Here is a 9,162-nt window from a genome sequence, read left to right as displayed (position 1 = left end):
GTTCTTGGCAGTGAGCTACCTCTACTTTTGAAATTATGAATTTATATATATTTCATGTCAGAAATACTAGGTTCAATTGAACCCATAAAGCATATGCCTCTACCAAACTTCAACATACTGAGTTACGTGACTATTGCTGATAGTTTTACGTAGAAACACCTTTTACACTTGTGCAGATTTGAGTAACAGTGGACTTCAAAGCACAATTTAGAGACGAACTCAAACTGAATCCTTAGAGAAATGCGGGAAATTTCCATATGGAATCCAATTCTTCATTAGTATAAATGACAGTTGCATCATGTTAATTTCCTTAATTCATTTGTAACAAGATAACATGATGTTTCACTTGATGCTGTATAAGATCCCATTTACAACACTCCTACTCTCTCCTCTTCTTTCCTACCTAGAGCAGCTAATACTCTATCCACAGAAATTGAAAAAAAATAAAAAAAAAGCTAAGGAACAAATGAAAGAAAGGAAAGATAGAGAGTCTTGAACTAGCTGCGTGTGAAATGTTGTGATGGAAGCAGATGTACTTGCATCCATATTCTTTTGTATGTGGCGAGAGGTACTCACTCCAAAGATCGATACATAACGACTTCCAGTTCTGCTTCAGCAACTGAAAACTCATGCTGCTACCATCAGACATCATTTTTCAAGCAGCTTTGTAAGCTGTTCTCGAGCTTCTTCAAGGGCACCTAACAAGTTCTCTGGTTTCCTCCCACCTGCCTGAGCAAAATTAGGTCGACCACCCCCTCCACCACCACATGATTTAGCTAGAGGCTTTATAATGTCACCAGCTTTAATTCCAAGATCAACAACTCCAGGGGTTAAAGCAACGACAAGACTAACTTTTCCATCTCCTGGGCATGATCCTAGTACCACAGCTGCCGGATCCTTCAACAAATCCACCAGATATTCTGCCGCATTCTTGAGTGAATCAGCATCGACATCATCCATGGACTCAACTAGGAGCCTAGAAAACATTAATTGTAACAAGTAAGAAGTATCAAAGTGTTGTTACTTATTCACGACATTTAAGCACATAAACAAAAACATTAAGCAGCAGTGTACACTTCATCTACTTCTTTTGCAATGCAAGGAGTAGGACCATATTACTGACTGAGAAAAATTAGTTCCATTGCATATAAGTGCTGATTCACTGGATTAGAATTGCAGACTTTGTTATGCGTCCTTTGTTTGAGATATTACTCTACAGACTGCCACTTTCAAGATATACAAAGGAATAAAAGAAGCCAAAATAACAGGTAATTTAATTGGAAAAAATGTATACTGAGATTTTCTTTACAAGGACAATGAATACAACAGCATTTGCTTACCTAGTATTTTTTGAAGTTCCAATGGTAGATGTTCTGCTAGAAAGTGTTGATGCCTTATAGATTGCTGCTTTTGCCCGAGCAGCTGAAACTTCATTTCTTGTCAATCGTAGTTCTTCCAAAAGTCCTTCTACCCTGCCAGTTACTTCTTCAGCTTTTACCTTCAAAAAATATGATTTCACTTCAATACCATAGAATTAATCAAAAGCAAAAGAGGGTTTATGCTGCTGTTAGAGCAATTAGATGTACAATCAGTGACCTGTTCAGGAAATTTTTAAATTGCCTATTGGTTTAGCAAAATTTCAAAACCTCTTTCCAAAAATCGAAACCTACTTGATGGAAAAAAGTGTTTGGTTTCAAAAATCAACTTAAAATACTGTTTCAGAAACAAAATATAATAATATTTTCACAAAATACAGAAGTTACAAAAAATATTATCAAAAAAATAATCTCCCCACACAATTTTTTCCTAATATTGTCCAATAACATGTTGAACAACAAAAATGTCGAAGAAAGTTTCCACTGAAAAGGTGTCCATGAAACCTTACTTTGAGAGTGGAGCATAGCTGCTTCATGTAGTTATCTCTCGTAAGGACATACTCAATGAAAGCATCTCCAGCTACAGCTTCAATTCGCCTAACTCCTGATGCAATGCCCTGTTCAGATATGATTTTGAATCCACGTATCTCAGCAGTATTGCTTACATGGGTGCCACCACATAATTCCATTGATACGCCAGGAACCTCGACTACACGTACCTATATAGGTTTTCATTAGGGAAGACCCAAATCAAACAATTTGAACTTTAATACATGGTAAAATCTCATTGTCAGACTTAATCATCAAAATGGACAGATGTACAGTTTAATCTCTATGTTTCAAATACTCAAAAAAAAGAAGGGCTGTTAGTCATTCCGAATGAGCTTTAATAACATAAGTAATAATAAGGTAGCAACCCGGAAAATCTCCCCTGCTCTATAATCATCGCATTCTTAACGTAAAATTGGTAAGAATTAGCACCTGCTCTCCATATTTTTCTCCAAACATTGCAATTGCCCCATCTCTTTTTGCATCAGTCAGAGACATGACTTTCGTTTCCAGAATCGCAGCATCACCAATCCATTGGTTGATCAAACCTTCAATTTCAACAAGTTCCTTGTCTTGAAGAGGCCGATGGAAGTTAAAGTCAAATCTAAGACGATCAAAAGCAACCAATGATCCTGCTTGAGATGTTTCCTGACCAATTACTCTTTTGAGTGCTGACTGAAGTAAATGAGTAGCTGTATGGTGAACCTGAAACGAAGCACAAAATTTAAGTTGATAAACTTCAATTAGACCAAAAAAATTCTGGAGACAAATGGTTAAATCAGCAAATATTGAAATGCAATGGGAAGGCTAAACAGATGATTCAGGAAGCCCAGCTACTACAGAATCTTACATCAATTATTTTTCTTTCCTGAAAATGATGCATATCCATTTATTTTCTAGAATATACAACATAATACCTTAGCCCGTTGCCTCAAGTTTGCATCAACAGCAGCTTCTACTTCTCGGCCGACTTCTATCATACCTTCTGTAATTGTCCCTTTGTGGACGAATATATTACCCATAGATTTTTGGACGTCTTTTATCTCTACAATGGCTTGCTGTTCATTTTCAGCCTCCATCATATATAGAAAACCGTTATCCCCAATTTGGCCTCCTGACTCAGCATAAAATGGAGTCCTGTTCAGCAAAATTTCCACTTCACTTCCTTTGGAGACTTGTGCTACAGGACTGCCATTTACCAACAAACCCTCAACCACTGATGTGGAACGGAGAGTATTGTAGCCAAGAAACTCAGTATCAGGAATATCTTCAGCAAGGTTTGCACCATTTTCAACTCCTAGTTTAACAGTATCATGTGCAGCCTGAGATAGCTGTCTTTGCTTCTCCATTTCTATGTCAAAGCTGTTCATATCTATACTGATTCCACGTTCTTCAGCAACTTCGTTTGTTATCTCCACTGGAAATCCATAGGTGTCATACAATACGAATGCATCCTTCCCCGACAGACAGGGTGCAGTTCCCTGAGCATTTAATAATGCATCTGCCAGCATCTGGTCAAGAAGTTTTTCTCCCCTTTCTAGAGTCGAGACAAAACGAAGCTCCTCCCTTTTTAATTCCTCAAGTATGCGGGATGCTCTGGTCTTCACATCAGCATCTATATTGGTGCTTATTTCAATCACCTTTTTAGCAAGTATCGGCAAAAATGCTCCTTGGAGATCACCCATCCCATCTCCCTTTACACCAAGTAACCTGCCTGTTCGAACAACCCTTCTAATGAGGCGACGTACCACATACCCCCTCCCAATATTTGATGGGTTGACACCATCAGATATCAGATAAACAACTGCACGCATATGATCTCCAATTATCTGGATTGATCAGAATTAGAAGGCTTTCAACACATTAGAAGGTAAATCAGTTCACAAACAAAACGACCAGTATAAATATTACTTACAATCTTTCAGTTGTAACGCACCTTAAGCTTTGTTTTTGTAGAATCATCCGCAAGAGCATATGAGACATTTGCCAATTCTGCAGCCTTCTCTATGATGGGAAATATTAAGTCAGTTTCGTAATTGTTGGGAACCTGTGAAAAATGAAGAGAATCTCTAAGTAAACAATGTTGAACAATCACAATGTATGAATCAAAAGTATCATAAATCCTAAATTAAGGGAGGTTTTTTTTGCCACCAAATCCAGAGGCAAAAAAAAAGAGAGATCTGATATCTAATTTGTTCCTACACTGACTCAGAAATGTTGTTGTCTCACAATTACCTTCTGCAGAATCCTGGCCATACGCTCTAAACCAAGTCCGGTATCTATATTCTTTTGCTTTAAAGGCTCAAGTGAACCATCATCCTTCTTATTGTATTGCATAAAAACAAGGTTGTAGAACTCTATAAATCTTGTATCATCTCCAAGATCCTGATATTTAGACCACAGGGTTAGATAAAACGAAGAGGAGCAAATAAAAAGCAAAGCAGAAAAATGTATGAAACTATGAGACCACCTCACCTGAGCTGAAAATGAAAAGGGAAAAAGGCATGTTAAATGTCTAATACTTACAACATTGGAAGTGCCCCTCTCGGGATGAAAATCGTAATAAATTTCAGAGCATGGACCGCACGGACCAGTAGCTCCACTTGTCCAGAAGTTGTCATCTTCTCCAAGTCTTATTATTCGCTCTTTAGGAACACCTATCTGCAGCATGAAACAAGGATAACTGTGTTAGCACCTCTGCCTGGGTTCCCATAGTAGAGTACTACCTGTAAACAACTGAAGGTAAGACCAAGATAGCATCAAAGATATCCCATTCAAGATCAATTGTCGAAATAAATGCAGTTATTGTTAAAACTTGGTTGCAATAGACTTCTCATATTTGGCAGCACACAGGAATCCAACAGAGAAGAGGTTCCTTTGAGTTAAGAAGGTAGTTGAACAATAAACGTATTCTTCTAAATTATTAAAAAATGTGTTCTTCTAAGTCATTAATTGAGTTATCCCCGTGGAACCTAAGCCATCATGGAGAAAGCATGGTGTTCAGCTTTGAAATTCATCTAAGCTTGAGGATACATTGGTAGTTCACAATATGAACACATCATGCATATTTCAGGACCCTAAATACAGTATTGGTTGTCTGATACACTTCTCTTCACTCGAAAGCAATGAAGTTCTTTAGGCATCTTTGAATGACCACAGTACACCTCTGTTCAGTCTAAATGGAAGGTCGTCCTCCAGCAGTTATTTACCAGATCATTACCATGCAAATCTAGTTAATTGCATGAGGATTGATGTTACCACTACACTAAAGATATAATGCATCAGACAAATCTTTAAGTGCTGTACCTCATCATGCCATAGTGCAAAAGTTTCATCATCATCTTGGTAAACACTAATCCATAATTTATCAGCTAAGAGTCCATATCTGCAAGCAAAGACTATTTGACAGTCAGTTCCTTTCAATGCAAAGAACAAAAATTGGAAAAACTATACATATGTTTGCATATATGGATGCAAATGTTTGGTTTTTTTATCACATGCAGCAGCAAGAAGATTGAAAAATATGATTGAAAATTTGTCTCTTAAAATATTATTAACCATAGGATAATGACACTTTTCAACTGGTTGTTAAAGGGGTTTCTATTTGAACCAATAAAATTGTTAACAAATAGCCAAGTTCATTTCTGTCCTTAATTATATGCCTGAAACCATCATATAATATCTTTTTAGATGCTTTTGTCTCCATTCATGGCTCTTCTCATTTTTGAGAAGGGGTCTATATAAGCAGAAAATATGCTGCCACAATAGTTTCCTCCTTGGGAACATGTATCATCATACTTCTATCAAATAGCATACAAAGTAGTTGATTATGAGACTGCATAAACACGACTTATCTTACTCTGAGGTGGAGAGCTCCCATGCCCACTTAATGGCTTCCTTCTTAAAATAATCTCCAAAACTAAAATTTCCAAGCATCTCAAAGAATGTCTGATGTCGGGATGTTCGACCCACATTCTCAATATCATTTGTCCGGATGCATTTCTGAGAAGTAGCTGCACTAGGCACTTCCCTCGGCACCTGTTTAAAGTAAACCAGAATTTCTTAATGTCGAATAGAGGTATTCACACAATTCCATCAGCTTGATATCAGCACCAACAGTAAAATAAGGAAAGAGAATCAAATAATTTTGGCGGATCTTCTAGTTTGTAAGAAACCTATTTTTTATGTTTCCCAGGTGAGATAATTAATAGAGGTACAAAATGCTATATTTTCATGTAGAGTTTTCTTGAAAATTCATATTTTCATGTAGAATATTATTCCTCTCATTTGCTTTTCAAAAGACAAAAGATAATATAATTAATAACGACAAAAAGTTCAGTCTGACCTCATAAAATCAAACACGGACTCAATTTGAAATGGATGGAATAGAAGGTTTTCTGTTTAAAGCATTTCAAGTGAAACAAGACAATTGCAAATATAAACAAGAATAGTCAAGATATGGCTGTCAATTTACTATTAAGATCCAGCCCATGTCACGCTCAGCAAGTGATTCCATGCATTTTATTAGTAGATTTATGTCTTTTAGCTTTCAAAAGTTCCTTCTGACTTAAATAGCCATTTGACAACTTTTGCAAAAGTTTTTTTTGCAATACTTCTTGTAGAAGAAGGTTTGAAACTTTGGCTGGACGGCTGTCATTTTTTTGAAGATTTGTGAGTGGAAAGGGGGGTTTTCAATGAAAAATTACCTGAAAGACATCCATGGAAAGTCTTTTAAGAAAACTTCTGGAAAAAAACTTAAACAAAAAGAACTAGAATGCTTGCGATTTGCAATTATGATGATCAAGCAATGGTAAAAAAGAACTCTAAACACAAGCATACGTCTGTCATAGACATATTTGCTCGATGTCCTAGAAAGTTTTGTCCGACATATGGAGAATTAGATTTCTTCAATGCTGATAAAGTACGTTTAATTTTCAAACCAATGACTTTTCACCAATCAGATGTTACTAGAAGTAAACGAAGACTTTAAAGTTGGGGAATCCCATGTAGAACCTTTCCAAGGAATATAGGCTTGAACTGAAGCATTCCTGCAATTGTCAGTAGAACTGTCGGATCATCCGGGACAAGAGAAGCACTTGGAAGAACCTTGTGACCTCGGGCAGCATAAAAGTCAAGGAAGCGCTGACGTATAGAGTCACCGCTTGTTTGGGGATCCCTTAATTTTTCCTCTACAAGTTCCTCAGCCACAGGTTGCGCTGAAGGTGAAAATGAGGTCCTATAAAATTTATATACTTCCCAAAATGAAAGCTGACAAGAGAAAGAAGTTCTTATTATAAAAGAAGTTCTTATTATAAACAAAGAATGGATATACCTTTTGCGACAAACTGTACTACTCTTGGTCCCTTTATACGAGCACGTCCATGGGATAGACTACTTGCATAAACTAAGGTTTGAGTCCTAACAATCAAACCTGAAGAATACCGATAACCTGCATTCAATTGTCAGCTTGGTGGTTTAATAGTTAGAAAAACAAAAATCTTTCATATTTTCCAAAATTTGTGGTTGGCTGAACAATCTGTTTGGGAAAATCTTTTAAAAAAATTCTTTCCAAAACATTTCAAGTTGAGTTACATAGTGGATAAAATTTCTCTGAGATCAAAACAATTTCCAAGAAATTTGAGCAACCTACATATATGGGTCTCAAATTCAAATTCCTGGCACACACAACCAAAATGTTTTTAAGGAAAAGACTGGAAAACAAGACTTTTCAATTTCAAAAAGATAAATTCATGAGTTACATTAATCAATATGGACGGATTAAGAATTTTCAAACCGCCTCCAATCAAACTAAGACCAAATCTGCAGTTTTAAAAGTTCACCTGATTGTTTTGATTTTAGAAACTTAGATACCAAAATCCTGATGTACTAGTTTTGTCCAAAACAATGTCAATAAGGTATCAAGAGGTATTTCCAAATATAATACTCAAAAGAACTGGCACATTAAGCCTAATCGATTAGAATCCAAAATTTATGTTCCTATATTAGAAACATACTATTCATTGGGAGATAAATTGATGGAACAAAGTGCATGAGTTTTACTATAAGAGGTGGATTCAAAATTTAAACTTTATTGGTTCAACCTTTAAAGTTATTAGTATTGAACCTATTATATTTTTAAAGCTATGGGTTCATATATATTATTTGTTGCTATTTTAGTTGATTTTACGCATAAATTTATGCTCCGTGTCAAAAGCTATAGGTTCCAGTGAACCCATAGCGTTAATGATACATTCGCCCCAGCTTACTATTCCAGATAATGTCAACGAAAGGTGACAACAAAACCGGAAATAGCTCAGCACTCAAGGGTGTGACCCAACAGTTAATGAAGCAGGCGCAAACCTTGGAGACTAGAGCTCTAATAAAATACCAGCACAGACAAAAACAAACAAGTGATTTCTTCCAATGCCTAAGCTTCGGCAGGCCCAGTGGCAAAAATCAGGCGAGGGCAAACTGGCCCAAATACCACCATTTAAGAAAAAAATAGAAATAGTTCACCATTCTCAGTAGCATATTTTCACACGCTATATCTAGATACCAATTAATAAGAAGAAAGACTACCTCTTGAAAAGGGAAGATAAGGTTTTGACTGGAATCCTGAAGTGGGAAATAGAAGTAGAAAGTCCCTGCCATGGCTGCTAGTTTTTAAGGAATAAGGAAAGTTGAGGTTGGACATGGAGTCTTCTACGCCTAAAGTGTGTGCTTCGTTTCAAGTTGGCAGTTAAGTACGTTGGTGCACCCACAGAGATAAGCCTTTGTGGGTGTGGCATATGACATCCACATACTCTCTTTAATTATCCTCTCTGATTGCAATTTAGAGCTCCCCTGTGTCGGACACATGATTTGGGCCTTACCCAGCTAGAGCCGACCCGGTTAAAGCCCATATACACTACTCCCAATTTTCAGGGTTCAATTTTAATATTTAGATTTAGATACATAAGGGTCATAAATTAAGGACCAAATAAATAGACATTCCCACTAACTTGGCATCAATTTTTATTTTTGCACTCCATCTCAGCTATGTTCCATTTTAACACTTTTACCCCATTCCTTTAATGTCATTTTAACACAAAAAACTAACTTGTCACATTGGTTGAGTTTCCTCACTTGATAGGCACGGGAGACTTTATTTTAACAATAATAAAAGGTCATAAAGTTACAATTAAACTCCATTTAAATGCCCACCCTCCTCCCCCATTATTTCTTCCATCTCCTCTTC

At 36.6% G+C, this 9,162-nt stretch overlaps 1 protein-coding gene across 4 annotated transcripts; it reads right to left on the bottom strand.

Annotated features, from left to right (window-relative positions):
* Positions 1 to 250: 250 nt before the first annotated feature.
* Positions 251 to 8,752, bottom strand: LOC107766724 (alanine--tRNA ligase, chloroplastic/mitochondrial). Of its 4 annotated transcripts, none has more exons than XM_016585561.2 (13): positions 8,505 to 8,752; positions 7,258 to 7,374; positions 6,939 to 7,141; positions 5,785 to 5,963; positions 5,232 to 5,310; positions 4,452 to 4,586; positions 4,161 to 4,310; positions 3,862 to 3,972; positions 2,843 to 3,754; positions 2,358 to 2,630; positions 1,886 to 2,095; positions 1,341 to 1,498; positions 251 to 976 (listed from the first exon to the last, which is right to left on the bottom strand). In XM_016585561.2, the coding sequence occupies exons 1-13, from the start codon at positions 8,617 to 8,619 to the stop codon at positions 649 to 651; spliced, it is 2,970 nt and encodes a 989-aa protein (XP_016441047.2). In that variant the 5' UTR covers positions 8,620 to 8,752; the 3' UTR covers positions 251 to 648. The 4 variants fall into 4 exon arrangements, with proteins under 4 accessions (XP_016441047.2, XP_016441049.2, XP_075094257.1 ...); XM_016585563.2 differs by having other exon boundaries at positions 6,939 to 7,161; positions 8,505 to 8,730; XM_075238156.1 differs by having other exon boundaries at positions 5,232 to 5,323; positions 8,505 to 8,706.
* Between the last annotated feature and the right edge of the window lie 410 nt (positions 8,753 to 9,162).

Source organism: Nicotiana tabacum, chromosome 19 (genome assembly GCF_000715075.1).
Source record: "Nicotiana tabacum cultivar K326 chromosome 19, ASM71507v2, whole genome shotgun sequence".
Lineage (NCBI taxonomy): Eukaryota > Viridiplantae > Streptophyta > Magnoliopsida > Solanales > Solanaceae > Nicotiana > Nicotiana tabacum.
Note: the sequence above shows the minus strand (reverse complement) of the source record. Positions and strands in the feature narration are given on the sequence as shown.

What these genes read in the sequence shown, in the direction of transcription:
- LOC107766724 (XM_016585561.2), bottom strand. Translation starts at nt 8,619, where the DNA reads ATGTCCAACCTCAACTTTCCTTATTCCTTAAAAACTAGCAGCCATGGC. An exon ending in CTACAAAAACAAAGCTTAAG is followed by an intron (nt 3,755 to 3,861) that starts GTGCGTTACAAC and finishes TGATCAATCCAG; the next exon opens with ATAATTGGAGATCATATGCG. An exon ending in GGAACTTCAAAAAATACTAG is followed by an intron (nt 977 to 1,340) that starts GTAAGCAAATGC and finishes AATGTTTTCTAG; the next exon opens with GCTCCTAGTTGAGTCCATGG.